Raw genomic sequence first — 18,375 nt, 5'->3', positions numbered from 1 at the left:
ATTTGGGACCAAATTGAGACAAAATAACAAATACATGGACTACATCGAGATTTTTCACATTTAATAGTGACACATGACAGCCATATCATGTATGACACAATGTCATATTGACTCGTGACATTTCTTTTAAAATTTAAAAAGAAAAAAGCGCGTGCTTACACATGACACATAATTAACATCGTTACTGAACAACTAATGACAAAAAACTGATTGTAGCAAATTTTTCAAAATAAGAACTCAATTGAATCAACTAAAAATGAGAGGATCTCCTTGAAATTTTGTTAAAAAAAAATGAGATCCTCTACAATTATTTAACCTATAATATAATAAAAAAACTAGGAAACTAGGTTATTCCCTGTTGTTTTTTAAAGATAAACTAAAAGTGAGAAAATAATTTTTCAAACTTTATATTCTTATAATACTATAAAAATGTTACTTTTATCAAACACTCCTTAAATGTAAAATAAAGAATGATCTTATTTAGAGATATTATTTTTGTACCGATTTAAAAATATGCACAAGATTGAATAAGATTATTATTATTGGGGTGTGCTCTGTTTCATATAATAAAACCCCTCATTCCTAAAACCTCTCAAATCAAAACCTATTTCTTGTTCTAACACTGAACCTTTGTTCTTCTTTTTGTTTCTCACTCCGATAAACCCTTGACGGCGTTAGGACCTGCTTTGACGGCGCCACCATGGTGCTCTCCACCGAGGTAACAACCCTCTCTCAATGTTAACATGAATCTGGCTAACAGTGTAACTCTTTTTCTTCCAATAAAATTTTCTAACTCCGTGACCTCGCAGAGTGCGACGAATTCCGTTAAGGCGGTGGCGTTCAGTTTTTTAACTAGCGACGACTTGCGGCGGAGCAGTCTAGTGAAGATAACAAATCCCATTTTGCTCAATCCTTTGCTTCACCCTGTGCCTGGTGGACTATACGACCCAGCTTTGGGCCCGCTGGATGATAAGTCCCTGTATGTTCATTTTTCATCAATTTTCAATCTATTATTTTGATCACAGATATTAATTGTTATCTGTTCAGACCTTGTTAGTATAAACTTTTTCGGGAATACTCATAGGAGAGGAAAGTAAGAATGTAGAAGAAAGTAAATATTTTTAATTTGTAATATACTTATATAGTTTGTAGAAATTTTCTCATCTTATTTTAAGGAAAAATAAGGAGAATTAGTTAATTTTAATTTATAACAGAAGATTAATTCATTTTCTTTTTTGGAGAAGTTTATTTAGACAGGGGTCTTACTCAAGTTTGTCTCTTAAAGACAGGGTATTGAGTTTATCACTGTTGTGCTAGAGGTTCATGAAAGGTGTTATTAGGTATTAACTATTTAATTTGGTTTGGATAAACTTATCAGTAGGTACTCACAGAGAACATAATGAAATGAATTAAGATGCAAAAATGGATTAAACTTGTTATTCAAGGTAAAAAACAAATTATGTAGCTTTACATTTTCAAGCACCGAGTTATAAGGAATTTTTTGGAAGTTAGTAATCAAATACTTGTCTTCCATTAATGATCTCTCAGACTGGAATCTAATCCATACAGACATGGCTTTATCTGTTTTTATTGTAGAGTTTGATTGAGCTTTTATGTTTTATTTTTCTCTGGTTCTAGAATTGTTTTTGAATTGGTTGGGGAGATAAGTTATATGGAGTAGTAGTTGAGCATTTTTTGATGACTGAAGATGTTTGATTCAAGTTGTACCTATGTTTCATGGCTTGAATGAGGGTGGGTGGCTGAGACATGTTTTTTTGTTTGATGCAGTTGTAAGTCATGTGGTCAAGGTTCTAAACTTTGCCCAGGTCATTTTGGTCATATTGAACTTGTTTCCCCTGTCTACAATCCTTTGATGTTCAATATTCTTAGCAGTATTATACAGAGAACTTGTTTCTCTTGCCATCATTTTCAAGCTAGCAGAAAAGAGGTAAATTTATGTCAATATTTTGCAGAAAAGCGGTAGTTTTATGTGTTTGTCCTTATACTTCTGCTTTTTGAAAGATATATTGACTATTGTTTGGTTGGTTTTATGTTGATGCAAGGTGGATATGCGTACTACCCAATTGGAGCTCATAATGAAAGGGGATATTATTAGGGCCAAAAGTTTGGATTCTATTATTTCAGATGACTCAGGTGATGATGTTGAGAGCCATTGTCATAGTGCTGAGCAACTGGGAGAAAATTGGACCTCCCTTCAATTCAGTGAGGCAATGTCTGTTCTAAAGAAATTTCTGAAGCGACAATATAAGAAGTGTCAAAATTGTGGAGTTGTAAATCCTAGAATCAGTAAACCAACCTTTGGATGGTTTCATATGGTAAGATCATCTTTTCTTGTTACTTGGTCTATTTTTAGAAATTAGTTCATTGTAGAATTTAAATCATTCTAATAATAAAAAATAGTTTGTTGTCAGTTAGCTCCAAGTTACTTTCTTTTAGATCTTTATGCCACATTTTCTTTAGATGTAATAATACTTTTGTTATATTATTCTTTCAATATTATATATTACATATTACATATTACACATATATTCTTTTATGTATATCCACACCCACATTTATTGTAAAGCTGGTGGGTTGTCTATATGATTCCACAACTACCATGCTACCTTAGAGTTCAATAGATGACAATTTGTTTTGTTTTTTAGCATTATTATTAATAGAGCTACATACTTGCAATACTGTGCCTGCTCTATAGCTGGGTTTGATTAGCTGTGCTTTACCATACTCAATCATTATGTTTACAACTGCGAGTTTTTCCTCTCTTTTTTTTTTGGAATATGATGTCTTGGTAAAGTTAGAAATTTGAATATCATAAGGTGCATATCTCTACTGTGGATATTGCATTTTCTCATAGGCATGTTTTTTTCCACTTCTTGGTTTTGTTTCTTGCAATGATTTCCTTTTTCAAATATTAAAAGAACAATTTTGTACAGTTTAGATTTTTTTTTTTGTATTTAAGATGAATGATGACTTGATAGCTTGAAATATGAATACCACAAAGTCCATATCTCTCTACTGTAGATATTGCATTTTTTTTATATGAAGTATTTATGTTTATGCTCATGTCATAAGAAAAGGTTCATTCTTGTTGGTATTTCTAGCTGCATTGCCTAATTCTTACTTTCATTTCATTTCCTTTCTATTCTTCCTTTTTTTGTTTGTGGTTGATGACTCAAGAATGTCCTCTCTGCTGATGGGGCTAGAGCAAATACCTTCAGAGCTGTGGAAAGTGAAATAAACAATGATGACATGTCCTTAGGTGTTGGGGAGACTACAGATGAAGAAGATATATCGTCTGCTGGGGCTGCTAAAAGAGATAAAATAAAAAAGGGGAATTTGTCTCACAAGCTAGCTGCACAAAATAAACTTTCCGGGTCGTTGCTACCATCACAGGTTGGTTTCATGTACATATTGGTCTAAGACCGTCTTTTATAACGTATTCTGTTTTGTAGGACAATTGTCTGATTGCTAATGACATGTTTAATGTAATAATAGATGTTGCTTGAAAAAGTGTGTGGATCTTTTCATATAATTCTTTTTGAATTTCAGGTTAAAGGTATTTTAGAGCTTTTGTGGGAAAACGAGACCAAACTCTGCTCTTATATCACTGATATTCAAGATCAGGGGTTTGGAAAGAAAGCTGGTCACTCAATGTTCTTTCTAGAGAATATTTTTGTGCCACCAATAAAATTCCGACCCCCAGCTAGAGCAGGTGATGACGTAAGTATGCTTAAGATATACTGTTAACAAGAATTTATAGATTTCTTTTGTCTCTGATAACTATGTAACATTGGTTTGAGAATAAATTTCATTATGTTATATTTTATTCTGATTATTGTTTCATGAGAAAAAATACAACACATGTAGAGGAGATGAGTTTTATGGATGTTTCTTTATTTTAGGATGTTTATGTTCTATTTTTTTGTTCTGTTCTTTTTTTCCTCAGCAGTTGGCATATGGTGACATGAATGGCTGGGAAAGTCCAGCTTTTGAAAATAGAGCATTTACATTTTGTTCATTCTGTTCCTTTACATCCTCAATAGTTTACTATAATTGCTATTCTTAAGTGTTTTTCTTCTCTTTCCAAATCATCTTCATACTGGTCTTTGGTGAAAAAACCACTTTGACATCTTACCCAACAGATTAACTAACTTTTAATTCTAATATATCCTAGAATTTGCTTGCGTTGCTTAATGGTATAGTTGAGTGTAATAGATAAGAGGACAAATAGAGTAGTAAAAATGATAATACAGATGGAAATTAGTGGGCATACGGGGAAGGATAAGAGTAGGGATGATAATGATTATGTGCAAGTGAAATTTAGATTAGCATTTGTTTAATTAAGGATGGAAGAAACTCACTTGGGGTGGTTTGTCTTGTCAAAAGAAGGTCTGTAAATGTTCCTATGTGTAAAGTGGATCAAATGCAGAGTAGTATGATTAAAGGGGATGGAACCCTACCAAATTTAGGGAATATCATTTTTAAAGACCTATTGTCCATGGGTTGTTGAAAATTTGGCTTTTTCGAATCGGCCAATTTATCATGGAGCTGAATCCACCTAGTGAGACTTGGTTGCAGAAATTAGGATTGTAGCTTTTGATTTTGATTTATTTTATTTTCTTATGTATCTCTATTTTATGTTATACTTGTTTTAATTGTGTAGTCAATGCTTATGTAGGTGATGGAACATCCTCAAACTGTTTTGCTGACTAAGGTTTTACAAGGCAACATATCCTTAGGAGATGCCCATATAAATAAGTTAGATCCCTCTAAAGTGCTAAGCCGGTGGATGGATCTTCAGCAATCTGTTAACTTGCTATTCGACAGTAAAACTGCTTCTGGTAAGAGTTTCTTATTGTTTCGTTTTCTTTACCTGTTAAAGATTTGAATGGTAATTCGGAACTGCCTGTGTTTGGGTTGGTTGTAATTTGTCAATAAAATCATTGACCAATAGTGTTATTAATAGATAATAAAGCAAATGCAGAAAATGAAAATAAAATTAATCTTATAAGTGTTAATTTGTGATAACAATGGTCAAAGAGAGCTTAATTTTCTCTTGCCTGATTTATTCATTTATATGGATCCTTACATGAATAAAATAATATAATGATCTAAAAATATGTCGAATAGGTAATACAAAGACGAGTTAACCTATTCTAACATATTAATCCCTTCACATATCTTAAGCAAATCTTCTTTGTGTTTTGATGAATAGTTTACAATAAAACAGAGGAAGGAATCATTACAAATATGGAATAATGTTGTTAATGGTTCATACGTAGAATTATGTTTTCTTCTTGCTTGGTCTAGGCCAGAGAGATGTGGCTGCTGGCATTTGTCAATTGCTAGAGAAGAAAGAAGGCATCTTTCGCCAGAAAATGATGGGAAAGAGGGTTAATTTTGCATGCCGTTCTGTCATATCTCCAGATCCTTATTTGGCAGTCAATGAAATTGGGATACCCCCATATTTTGCTTTAAGATTATCCTATCCTGAGGTAAGGGTTGGAACAAGGGGTATCATTCAATGTCTGTTTGTTATATTCTTTGTTTTTTAATACTGTTATACTGTTATTCATTTTAGCTATAAGCGTATAGTATCACATGTTTACTGTATACACTTGTGAAGTGTTTATGTTTAATTTGGAGGGAGACAGGATGGAATAGCTTGGGTGTGATGTGGTTAGCTTGAGTAGGTTATTACTAGCCATTACCTTCATATCTCATTTTGTTTCCTGCCAATGCCTTTATGTTAATACCTTTCAGAGAGTGACTCCTTGGAATGTCATGAAGTTAAGAAATGCTATTCTTAATGGCCCTGAATCCCATCCTGGTGCTACACACTATGCTGATAAACAAGCAACAGTCAAGCTTCCACGAAATGGGAAGGTGCTTTCTATGATATCAAGAAAGTTACCATCATCAAGAGGAGTTATTTTGGATCAAGGGAAGATTTCTGATCAGGAATTTGAAGGGAAAGTTGTGTATCGCCACTTGAGGGATGGTGATGTTGTGCTCGTCAATCGACAGGTAATGCATTTTCTCATCTGATGTTGTATAGAAATAATGCAATTTATATTTATTGTGGAACCCTTAATGAATTTTTTAGGTAAGGAAAAAACTGAAAATCTAGTATCACACCAGAATGCTGGATGTATGCTTTTGATTATTCTCATCCACTATTGGAAACTGTCAAGTTGATGTGATTCTTGAAAATGTGTGATTTTTTTGAGTTAAAATTCTGTTTTATCATAAGTTCGCATTGGTTGTATTACTTGTATATTCTGCAACATGGAAAAATTGTAAAGATAATATTAGGAAATGTGTGATATGAACAACACTCTGACGTTGATTGAACTTTATATTCCATTGCAGCCAACACTCCATAAACCTAGTATAATGGCTCATATAGTTCGTGTTCTGAAGGGGGAAAAAACTGTACGGATGCACTATGCAAACTGCAGGTAATATGTAGCTTATGTTTGAGATTTGTGTGATTGTGCTATAAATTATGTATCAATACATTTGACTATATCTGACAATCATATAGGGTAGCTAATGTCAATAACTTTTTGTTTCTTGTTTTTTCTCCTTTTTGATCTCAGTACTTATAATGCTGATTTTGATGGCGATGAGATTAATGTACATTTTCCACAAGATGAAATTTCTCGGGCTGAAGCTTACAATATTGTAAATGCTAACAATCAATATGTGAAACCTACAAGTGGGGATCCAATCAGAGCTTTAATTCAGGTATTTGCATAAATTTATTCACGGATTGCACCTTTAACTGCATCTCTTGCTCATCCTTTGTCCTTAAGCTTTTTTGTGATGCTGATTGGACATTGATGTTGATGATCGACGATCTACTACAGGAGCAGCCAGTTTTCTTAAACCTAATTTAATATCTTGGTGGTCTTGAAAGAAACAAGTTATTGCTTCTTTTAGTCTGATGCAGAGTACAAAAGTTTGGCTCAAATTTCTAGTGAACTATTATGGATTTCTGCATTGCTTACAGGACTGCAAATTCTTCACCTCCAATTCTTCTTTGCGACAATCAAAGTGCTGTGTCTATTGCAAACAATCTGGTCTTTCATAATCGCACTAAACACATGGAGATTGATATTTTCTTTGTTAGAGAGAAGGTTATGGCCAGTGGGAGGATGTATTGACCAAGCCTCTATCTTCGGCTTGTTTTACTTTTTTCAAAGCAAACTCAATGTGAAGAACTTGTTTTTCTAAAAAATCTTGTCCTCAAGTTTAAGGGGTGGGGGGTAAAACTGTCAGACTTTATTAGTAGAAAAAGATAATTTGTACAGCTGTTAGCTATTTCTAACAATAGCCTTTGTTGTAAGAGATGCCTATAAATACAATTATGTACTCCTATTATTGTGTGAGATGTGATAGTAAAATTCAGTTCATTCTAAAGTTTTGTTCACTTTTCTTAAGTGTCTCAATGTAACAACATTGTTTCAGAGCCTCATCACCTTCTGTTTGCTTATTTAATTATTCTTACATTATTTACAAAACTTTTCTTCTTTTGGTTCCTAATATTTTTTTCCTCCAATTTTGCACTATTTTTCCAGGACCATATTGTGAGTGCTTCTCTTCTTACCAAAAAGGATACTTTCATAACTTATGAAGTGTTCAATCAATTACTCTATAGTTCTGGTGTATCTATGGCTGGGGTGGGCTCATTCTCTGGCAAACACGGGCAGAAAGTTTTCATGACAAATTCTGAGTGTGACATGTTTTTGTTTCCTCCAGCAATATGGAAGCCTGAACCCTTATGGACAGGAAAACAGGTTGCTATCCGTTAATCTTATGCTTAACACTTTCACTCTTTTGATGTTTTAGCAAATTACTTTCTGGATAAACTGGGCAGAAAGTTTTTCACTTTCATTTAATGTTTTTTTCCCCGTGTATTATTTCATTATGATATATTAAACTAAGGAATCAGTATGATTGAATGATATAATGGTTTATAAATTTGGTCTCTTATGTTTTTTCTAGGTTATCAGTGCATTGCTATACTATATCACCAGAGATGCACCACCATTTACAGTTGAGAAGAATGCAAAAATCCCATCAAATTTTTTCAAAACTCAGGTCAGGGAGGGAGAAAGATATACACGTCGTGATAAGTCAAGAAACAAGGATTTGCCTGATGAGGATAAATTATTGATATATAAAAATAATTTGGTGCGAGGTGTGGTTGATAAGGCTCAATTTGGTGACTATGGTATAATACATACAGTGCAAGAATTTTATGGATCGAATGTTGCTGGTAACCTACTCTCAGCATTAAGTCGGTTGTTTACTTCCTTTTTACAGGTTCCCGATAAATTTATTCGTTTTTCTGTTGTTATATTTTTGTCAGTAGTTATTTAGCATGCATCCTTGCATGGTTCTGATTTGTTTTTGTCTTTCAGATGCATGGGTTCACATGTGGAGTAGATGATCTTATGATAATAGAAGAAAAGGATGTTGAAAGAATGGATCAACTCAGCAGTTGTGAGGAAATTGGTGACATTGTTCATCGGGAATTCATTGGAGTATTGGATGAAAATAATATAGGTAATTGAAATAAAATAATTTTATAGAAAAAAGGATTCTAAAATAATATTCTATTTCAAGATATGATAATATTTTTTAGATAGTTTTAATTTGTGAATTGCTGGTTTGTATTTAATATGTTAACCCCCGAATTTAATACTATAGTATGTTGAGTGCCTTGACTTTATGATGTCTGCAACTTAAACTCTCATATAATTCTTTGCTTTCCAACTCCTGATATAGTGAAGTTCCTCAGGCAGAAGTAACTTCTGTCTTCTGAATTATTATTCTTTCCTTTAACATATTCCCTTGAGCTCGTCACGACTCTAGTTTCTTCAGTGCTGTAGAATACATATCTTTGAATTGAAACAGGTAAAATTATGACTGTTGTTATATTTGTACAACTTTCATAAAGCTGCATTTTTGGGTGTATGTACCTTGTCTAAAATTTGGGTGTTATAAGATATACTGTTTCCTTGTAATGCACTCTTCCTTTTTCCATATATATGAAATAGGTTTAATTAAGTTTCAAGTCCCTCATAATTTTGAATATTTTCAATTAAGTTCCTATTATTTTTTTTTGTCTATTTAGTACTCAATTTTTATATTTTTTAATTGAATCTCTACTGTTTAATATTTTTGTTAATTGTGTGATGTGATTATTATTTTATTCTGTCATCTTGCTTATTTCTCTCCAATTAAGAAATGTGATGTAGTTAATATAAAACAAGTGACTTTACTGCTTTAATTGAAAATTTGAAAATATGTTGGATAATGAGATGGTCATACTTCCTAATGGCTTACATGTCATCATCTGTACGTGAAGGCAAGTAAGCAAGATTACCAAGCAAGATAACAATCACGTCATTCAATTAACAAAAAAGTTAAATTGTAGATGTCAATTGAAAATAAAAAGTTTGAGTACTCAATTATACATATTCAAATTTATGTAGAACTTAAAACTTAATCATGTCTATAAAATATACATAAGATGAGCTTAGTACTGACTGATTTTTTATCACATCTAATTCAAGTTGGTATCAAAGTCCCATCGTTTGACCATTAATGTCTTGTGTCTCCTACCACTGTTATGTCTGACAAAGTCAGGTATATGTGTGCCTCGAGAAGTGCAGCACAAAGCATTTCACCAGGCACGAGTGTCTAACAAGCCGCCGCCTTGATGTCAAAATCACATCGGACCATCACTGTTCCTCTTGTCGACATCTTCAGGGTAAGTTTCGGCCGTTGTCCTCATGGTTAGTTGCACTTAGATAGCTGGTCAAGGCTCTCCCCTCATGACCTATTGTTTTCTCTCTCTCAAATCTGTGTCTTCTACCATTTCTGCACCCTTTTCTGCTGCTTCTACTACCAAGACAAAAGTATTGAGTTATGGTTCCTTCCTTGGTCATGGATACCATGATCATCTGTAAAAGGAAGTCAATATGGTTTCGAATGAAGATAAATGTCCATGGTAGAAACAAGACTTCCTGTTATGTGTTGTTTTATAATAGTTAGTTGAATAAGATGTCTTAGAAATATTCTGATCCTTTAAGACAGGCTCTTCTTTTTGGAAAAAAGGCCCAAAATATTTTGGCTAAAAACTTAGTGTCTCTTTGATACAGATCAAAGACTAACCTATCTCACACAAGCTAGTAATGATATGATCTCACATGTAGCAAAGGGTTTAGTTGCAATAGAAGAATTAAGGAGATTTCTTGTAGTTGATGCATTGGATGATATCAACAAAAAAATTGATAAGTTATACATGGTTTTAATTTTGAAAAGTCTACACTCAGATTTTGATCATGTATGAGACCAAATTTTAGCTGGTGGTCAGATTCATTCAATAGATTACTTAGTCGCTAGACTTCTTCAGGTCACCTTGTTACAAGATGAAAATTCAGTTGAAGTTATTAAAACATAAGGAATGGTTGCACTAATAGGAAGAGGAGGTCGTAGTACTAATAATAAACACTTATAAAATATACATAAACTGAGCTTAGTTACTGATTTTTCATCACATCCAAATTCAAGTAAAACATACTGAATTGGACTAGTGTTAATAATACTGTAGACGGATGGGTTGTTGTTTTGCAGATGCCTGAGTTTTTAAAAAGCTTAGTCTTCTACAGAAGAGTATCTTCTAATGCATTTATTGGCAAACTACCATATATCTTCTAGCTGAATCTAATTCATCTTTGGCTTGTTTTGTGTGCCTATATATCTTAGTATATAAAAAATTCAGAGAATTTGACAGGAAGATAGTAAACTGAAAAGTTTGTTATTGAATTTATGAATCTCTAAACTAAGAGATCAGGATTTATTGTAGGTTGAGATCTGTTACAACTGTTAATAGAAGAGCAGCTGGCAGTAATAATTTTTCTGAGCTGGCAGTAGAAAGCATTTTTACATAATGAACTAAGACGAGCTGTATGCATACTATCACATTATCATTACCGTTTCTTTTTTCTTAAAAAAGGATGTATTTATACTATCAGTCTTAAGGGATCTTTTTGTGTTCCTTCAGGTGTATTCTCTCAAATTGACTTGCAATTTTTTAATTGAATCATTATTTTCATATTCTTCAGTTACAAATGAAGATAACTTTTAACTGATCTAGAATAAGTTGACAAGAAATTTCTATTGCCATCCTTGAGGTGAGGTTCATTATTTTGGATTAAGTTTGAAGTTTGGAAGAATGTTCACTGTCTAAAATTGGCCTATTTTGTTTTACCTATTGTTTCACGAGCAAAAGTAACTGCTGGAATATGGAGATGGGTGCATGTGTTTGACTATCAATATAATTTGCAAGCATTGGTATTCGGTGACTACTCTGAATGAAGCATGTCTTCCAAATGTGCCCTGAATGACCATCATCGGTTGGGGCTGTTTTTTTTGCTCATGACATAATCAGCTGTGACAATACTCGTTTCATATAATAGGTTTTCAAGCATACATGCTTATGCAATACTAGAAAACTGAAGAAAAAGTGTGCCATTTGATTTTTTCTGTGCGAAATTGTAATGGCTTAGTATATTTTTCATTTCAGATACAATTACAATGCAGTTGAATATTGAGAAAAAGGTACGCAGCAATGGAGAAGCAGCCTTAACATACTTGGATAGGAAAATGATAAGCAGTCTTAACTCAAGAACAAGCTCAGGAATATTAAAGGAGCTACTATCTGAAGGAATATTGAAACCTTCAGGAAAAAATTGTATTTCTCTTATGACTACATCTGGAGCTAAGGGTAGTATGGTAAGTGCACTGTTGTCTAAATTTTTGTCTGCATAACTCTTTTTTGTTAGTTGTGGGTGTATTGTTGTATGATTCAGAGCACTGTAGATACTGCATATGATTTGTTAGAAAAACTATGACTTTTCTGTGAATATTATGAATGGAGCTTGGCACAAGTGTCTTAGATGCTACACACATTTAAAGTCCTAAAATTTTGGCCTTAAGATCGTATTGAAACTATTATTATGGGCTACACATTTTAATTATGTTTGTGCATTAGAAGATCCTATTGAAACCATTATTATGTGCTACATATTTTAATTATGACGAGAGTGCAACCATTATTATGTGTTTTACAGTTTTTGAAATACAAGATCCTATTGAAGAGTAAGTAGATTATTCTCAACATTCCAAATTATAGAAAGAATAGCTTGAAGTTTTATCTTTTTGTTTCTTCTATCTATTATTTCTTTATGTTTTCATTCATTTCCATTGGCAGTTTACAAGATTGTAAATTTAGTGTGGTAAATTGTTTATGCACCATGTTCATGGCTTTAGTGATTTGAATTTGATTTCATATTCTTTTGAACAGGTCAATTTCCAGCAGATATCTTCTCATCTAGGTCAGCAAGAGTTGGAAGGAAAACGTGTCCCACGCATGGTTTCTGGAAAGACCTTGCCCTGCTTTGCTCCCTGGGATTGTTCCCCTAGAGCAGGAGGGTTCATTATTGACCGGTTTCTTACAGGCCTTCATCCGCAGGAGTATTACTTTCATTGCATGGCTGGTCGTGAGGGGTATAAAATTACTTTTGGATTACATGATAGAAAAAAAGTTCATTCTATTGTCTATTTTTCATTTTTTAAATTCAAGACATAGTAGATATAATGGCCTCCTAATTTCAAGATGCATATATGTATGCTTCTTAAGAAATGATGATTAGATCATTTCTCGTCATTGTCATTTGCATTTTTAGAACAATAATTTACGTGAGTAATAATACTATGGCAACCTTGAAAGACTGTTCAGATCCTAGCGGATGATCTCTTTTTTGCTCCACAGGTTAGTTGATACTGCCGTCAAAACGTCTCGTAGTGGGTACCTGCAAAGATGCTTGATGAAGAACCTTGAGTGTCTTAAAGTTTGTTATGATCATACTGTCCGAGATGCTGATGGTTCAATTATTCAGTTTCACTATGGAGAAGATGGTGTTGACGTCCATCAGACTAGCTTTATCAACAAATTTGAAGCATTGTCAAGTGTACGAGTGTTTATTATTTTGAGAAAACCATAAATTACATCTACAACTTGTAGCTTGTTCATATGTTTAACTATTTTTATTTTCAGAATAAAGGATTGGTTTATAGCAATGGTCGCCGTGAGCTAGACAGATCAAGTCCATATGTTAACAAATTACCAGATGCGCTCAAAGGAAAAGCAAAGAATTTCTTTCGTGATTCCTTAAAACAGAGAAGAAATCTTGGTTTGGAAGAAGAACAATTCTTAGAGTTGATGGAGCATAAGTATGTCTCTTGTCTTGCTCAGCCAGGTGAATCAGTTGGTGTATTAGCTTCTCAGTCTGTTGGCGAACCTGCAACACAGATGACGTAAGATTCTTTTACATTGTCACGGACTTTGATCCTTACTATGTGAATATAATCCGTTGTCCCCTTGGGGTGCTCTTTATGGCCAAACTGTTTCAATATTAAAACACATGGAGGAGTATGAATTTGTTAGCAGAACGATACTTGAACCAGAGTTAGCAAACACACAATTAATATTAATTGTAAGGTTGGAAGTGGGTGAACGAAATTCTTAGTTGAGCACTTGTGGAAGATGAATACTGGAATACCTTCTTACAACTTCACCTGCACTAAACATAGGATAACGGGATAACTATTCGACAAAGCAAGTCATTTGTGAAGTCTTTTCCTTTCTTTAATGGTTTGTGTTTGATATAAACTCTATAAAAGCTTTCAAAGGGTTTCAACGTGGGTGTAATGAGTTTATGGAATGACTTGGCCATGAGGTAAACTAATTATATCTTAATTAACAAGTATAAGTTTGACCTTTATGGTATTAGAGAAGCTGCTGTGCTTTCTGATGATCACATATTGAAATATTTGTAGCAAAATCTTGAGATTTGGACAACTTTTAGTATGTATTCCTGGTGAAAGTAAGCAAAACTAACATGAACAATGACGTTATTCGTGTCTGGTGTTTATATAGGTTTGTTTTTGTTATCTACAAAATTCGCGTTAATGGTAGAGTAAGATTGATTTGTTGACCGGTGTGTGACCGATTACTTGTATTTTTGGCTTTTCTTTTTTCAGTTTGAATACTTTCCACCTTGCTGGTCGAGGTGAAATGAACGTGACACTTGGAATTCCACGTTTGCAAGAAATTGTTATGGCTGCTTCACGTGATATCAAAACGCCGTTTATGACATGCCCCTTGAGAACGGAAAAATCTATGTGAGATACATTGCCTATTGTTTTTGTGTATATTATTTTTGTTCCTGAAAACTTATTGCTTTTTGTACACAGACATGTATAGGTTTTTGACGCGATTGTTATTTGCAGGGAAGATGCTATTTGTCTTGCCGACAAATTGAAGAAAATCACTGTAGCTGACATAATTAAGAGTATGAAGGTTTCTGTTGTGCAAGTAGCCGTTCATGGTGGTCAGGTTTGCAGTATATATAAACTTGTGATGAAGCTATATAAACCTAAACAGTATCCAAGATACACTGATATTACCTATGAAGATTGGGAGGACACTTTAAGAGTTTTCTTTGTGAGAGAGTTGGAGGATGCTATTGAAAGTCACATGGCATTGCTTTCTAAAATTAGTGGCATAAAAAAATTCAAGACAGATCCACAATCAAATTATTCAAACAGCTCAGAAGATGCTCACGACAATGGATCAGAATCAGAGACAAAAGGTAAAAATAATGACGATGATGATGAAGATGGTGTTGTTGAAGACACTGAAGGGTTCGAAGATCTTGGATCAGATGCACAAAAAAGAAAAAGGCAAGGTACTGATGAGGTTGATTATGAGGATGGTCTGGAAGAGGAAGTACATGATGGTGAGCTGTCAGAGGAAATTGAAAATGATGAGGATGGCAGTGATGTGGATGTTAATGAGAATGATAATGCCATGACACTTGATGCTAATAATTCTGAAGGACTTGAAAAATCCTCCAAGTCCATTGCTGAAAAAAATAGTTTGAAACAGGAAAAGAAAAAATCTAGAGCAATAATAAAAAAATATGACAGGGCAGTTTTTGTGAAAGCTGAAAAGAAGCATTTCGAGATCCACTTTAAATTTACCGGTGAACCTCATATTTTGTTAGCTCAGGTACTTTTAGCTCATTTCTCTTTACTATGCTATATAAATTTTAGGGTTGATGCCTTTCTATACTGCTATCAAAGTTTAGGTTGTTATTTTCTTAAAACTAAAAATAGTTTATTTTTATACTCTTGGGTAATATAAATGCTAAAAGCAAAGTACCTTCAACGCTGGTCAGGTACCTTGGGCATTATAATTGCCTAGAAAAACAGCACCTTCTTCTACCAACACTATATTCTTGCCATTTTGTAAATTATGGTTTTTCGAAGCTAGTGTCGGTTACTTTTTCATTTCAAAATCTTGGCGATGTTAAAAATGTGCTAGCAGACGTGGCCATTCCTCCATCTTTTTCTTATCCTATGTATATGTTCTAAGGAAATTGTGAAGTGAACTATGGTCTAGAAGCAAATAGGGCTGCTGTTGCCTGTTGAGTATATATATGTCACTCCCTATTTTGCTTATAAAACTTAACTGTTTTCAACTTAACTCTATGCAGATTGCTCAGAGAACAGCCAAGAAGGTTTGCATTCAAAATTTTGGAAGGGTTGGTGAATGTAAAGCTGTTACATGCAAAGAAAGTGGAGTAATCTACTATGGTGAAAAACGAAGGAGTAGGGATGATATTCCAGCCTCTGTAAAAGAAAAAATACCAGCACTGCAGACATCAGGGATACATTTTAAAACATTCTGGGAGTTGCAAGATGATCTTGATGTTAGGTATATTTATTCGAACAGCGTGCATGCTATGCTAACTGCTTATGGGGTGGAAGCAGCCAGGGAGACCATCATTAGGGAAGTACAAAATGTTTTCAAATCTTATGGGATATCAGTAAATATCCGGCACTTGACACTCATTGCTGACTTTATGACTCACTCTGGTGGCTATCGTCCTATGAACAGAACGGGGAGCATAGCAGACTGCACATCCCCTTTCATCAAGATGTGCTTTGAGACAGCTTCCAAATTTATTGTTGAGGCAGCTTATCATGGACAGGTGGACAACTTAGAGACACCATCTTCCAGAATTTGTCTTGGTTTGCCAGTGAAGGTGGGAACTGGGTGCCATGATTTGATACAGAAGCTTGAGATATGATGTAGCTGGCATGTTCTTCAGCACCAGACCTTGGCCCCCACATGCCTGCAGGTCATGCCAAATTTTGATACCATATCTGTACTACTAAGACAATTTCTGAGTCCATTTTTGTCTGGTTCGAAATTAAATTGTTTGAGGTAAAATTAGCATAGTTTGAAATGCCATTCATTGTCCCATATGTACACTTAGCTGCTATAATGACTAGTGTTTCTGTGGCCTCGATTTTCCGCTTGGTCTAATATAATTTGATTGTTTTTCTTCAACATGTCTTACCAAGTGAAATAGGTTACAACTTACGACAAATACATGATGCCATGGTTTTAGTATTTACTCCGTTGTTCAATGGTAATATATACATCAGTGAGGGTATAATTGTTCTTTTGGTACTTCCGGTACCTTTTAATATATATTGCTTTGGCTGATAAAAAAATCATGGAGGGGATAATTAATTTGGTAATGTGAACTGATTTTAGAGAATCATTACCTCCTGTGGTAAACATTTACCAAAATAGTGATATTCTTATAGGAAAATTATGTTAACTCACTATACAAAATGTTTGTGTATATATTTTTTTCCTGTAAATAAGAAAGGAAGATATTTCCTCAAGGCACTGGATTTAATAAATATTGATTTCATTAAAATGAGTCAAATCAAATTTAATGAACAAAAAACCGAGGTACCTTCTAATCATAATCCATTGTTCTAAATGATATCAAATAGAGCATCAGTTTTTTTCACTGCTTGGAAATTGTTGGAATGCGGTTTTAGCTGGAGAATGAGAAAGAATAGAACTTTAGAGGAAGGAAGTATTTATACAATTGATAATTGTGTTTGCTGTCTGATCCAAATTTTAGGACAATCATCACGATTTTATTTATATTAGTGGCTCCTCACAAAACAATGGTTAGGAGTTTACTAACACATTTAATTTTATGATTAAAAATAACTCCTTAGAATTTCGTAAATATTAACCTACTTAAGTATTTTAAATGTTTCTACATGGTTATAAAATTATCTCCATAATAAATTTTTCTAGAACATGCTTCCAAAATGTTTCTCTAGAACAAGCTAACATGTTTATAGAAATTAGGCTTTTTGTTAATGGCAAGCAAAATCGATTTTATATTCAAAATACCTGGTTCTTGATTTTTTTTCTTGTGTAAGATATAGTCTTTTTCCAGAGTTTCGTTTAATAAGCTCGTTCGTAATAATTAACATAGGTCATGGCTAGGGCATATCAGATTATGATCTCTCTGTTTCTGATGAAAAAGAAAAAAGAGATTATGATCTCTCTAATGGTTATGATTAGAAACTATCTGATACTTAGAACAGTTTGGCTAGTTCTATGGTATGCATGATATTTAATAATTTATCTCTCCTTGCAATTTTTAAGAACATAAAATAAACGAGTCTTATGATTGTCTCACTATTCATTAAAAACGGTTAAACATCATTACTTATATAATCAACAAAAGTTGAGAACTGTCAAGTCAATTCGTCTAGTGTTGAAACATGATAAGAATTGATTAAAGTTTAAAAATCCCATCATGAACCAAAATATATATATATATATATATATATATATATATATATATATATATATATATATATATATATATATATATATATATATATATATATATATATACACAGAGACACGTTTATTGAAAAAAGTGTGTAATAAAAAGTGTGCATGTGTATTACAGGTCCCAAAAAAACATTTGGAAGATTGAACACAAAGTGACAAGTTAGCAATTATGGTCTCAAAACAGGTAAACTGTGGTCTGTCCAAAGCCACCGAATGAAAATGACACTATTTTTGGACTGTTGAGAGAGAGCAGTAATGACACTCGAAACTGTTGTCCCTTAATTTATGATTTTCCCTTCTTTCTCATCATCATATCAGAAACTCAGATGGAGAAAATGCATCAAACTCTCTCTCTTTTCTATTTATAATTTATCACTAACTCAGTAGGGTCCTTCCTTCTACATCTCTTCACTCTTGATGCTCATTCTCTATCGATCTAACCTTCTCTACACCCTTTTTCTTCTTCATCATCTTCTATCTTTCGTTTCTAAACATCACAAAACAATTAATGTTGCTATTTTAAATATGTC

At 33.4% G+C, this 18,375-nt stretch overlaps 1 protein-coding gene across 1 annotated transcript; it reads left to right on the top strand.

The window, feature by feature from the left end:
• Nucleotides 1-531: 531 nt before the first annotated feature.
• NRPA1 (nuclear RNA polymerase A1) lies at nucleotides 532-16,519 on the top strand. Its single transcript, XM_028078809.2, has 21 exons — nucleotides 532-718; nucleotides 810-979; nucleotides 1,789-1,948; nucleotides 2,064-2,336; nucleotides 3,199-3,414; nucleotides 3,571-3,741; nucleotides 4,700-4,862; nucleotides 5,332-5,516; nucleotides 5,785-6,048; nucleotides 6,394-6,482; nucleotides 6,624-6,771; nucleotides 7,605-7,823; nucleotides 8,032-8,352; nucleotides 8,451-8,595; nucleotides 11,624-11,832; nucleotides 12,404-12,606; nucleotides 12,872-13,070; nucleotides 13,157-13,416; nucleotides 14,143-14,283; nucleotides 14,392-15,172; nucleotides 15,660-16,519. The coding sequence occupies exons 1-21, from the start codon at nucleotides 701-703 to the stop codon at nucleotides 16,254-16,256; spliced, it is 4,932 nt and encodes a 1,643-aa protein (XP_027934610.2). The 5' UTR covers nucleotides 532-700; the 3' UTR covers nucleotides 16,257-16,519.
• The last annotated feature ends 1,856 nt before the right edge of the window (nucleotides 16,520-18,375 follow it).

Source organism: Vigna unguiculata, chromosome 7, assembly GCF_037176805.1.
Source record: "Vigna unguiculata cultivar grain cowpea cultivar isolate G323 ecotype 2 chromosome 7, ASM3717680v1, whole genome shotgun sequence".
Taxonomy (NCBI): domain Eukaryota; kingdom Viridiplantae; phylum Streptophyta; class Magnoliopsida; order Fabales; family Fabaceae; genus Vigna; species Vigna unguiculata.
The sequence above is the reverse complement of the archived record's forward strand: the minus strand, read 5'-3'. Positions and strand labels throughout refer to the sequence as shown.

Coding starts and splice junctions, on each gene's coding strand:
- NRPA1 (XM_028078809.2), top strand. Junction 1,949..2,063: donor TTCAAGCTAGCAGAAAAGAG/GTAAATTTATGT, acceptor TGTTGATGCAAG/GTGGATATGCGTACTACCCA. Junction 7,824..8,031: donor CCTTATGGACAGGAAAACAG/GTTGCTATCCGT, acceptor TGTTTTTTCTAG/GTTATCAGTGCATTGCTATA.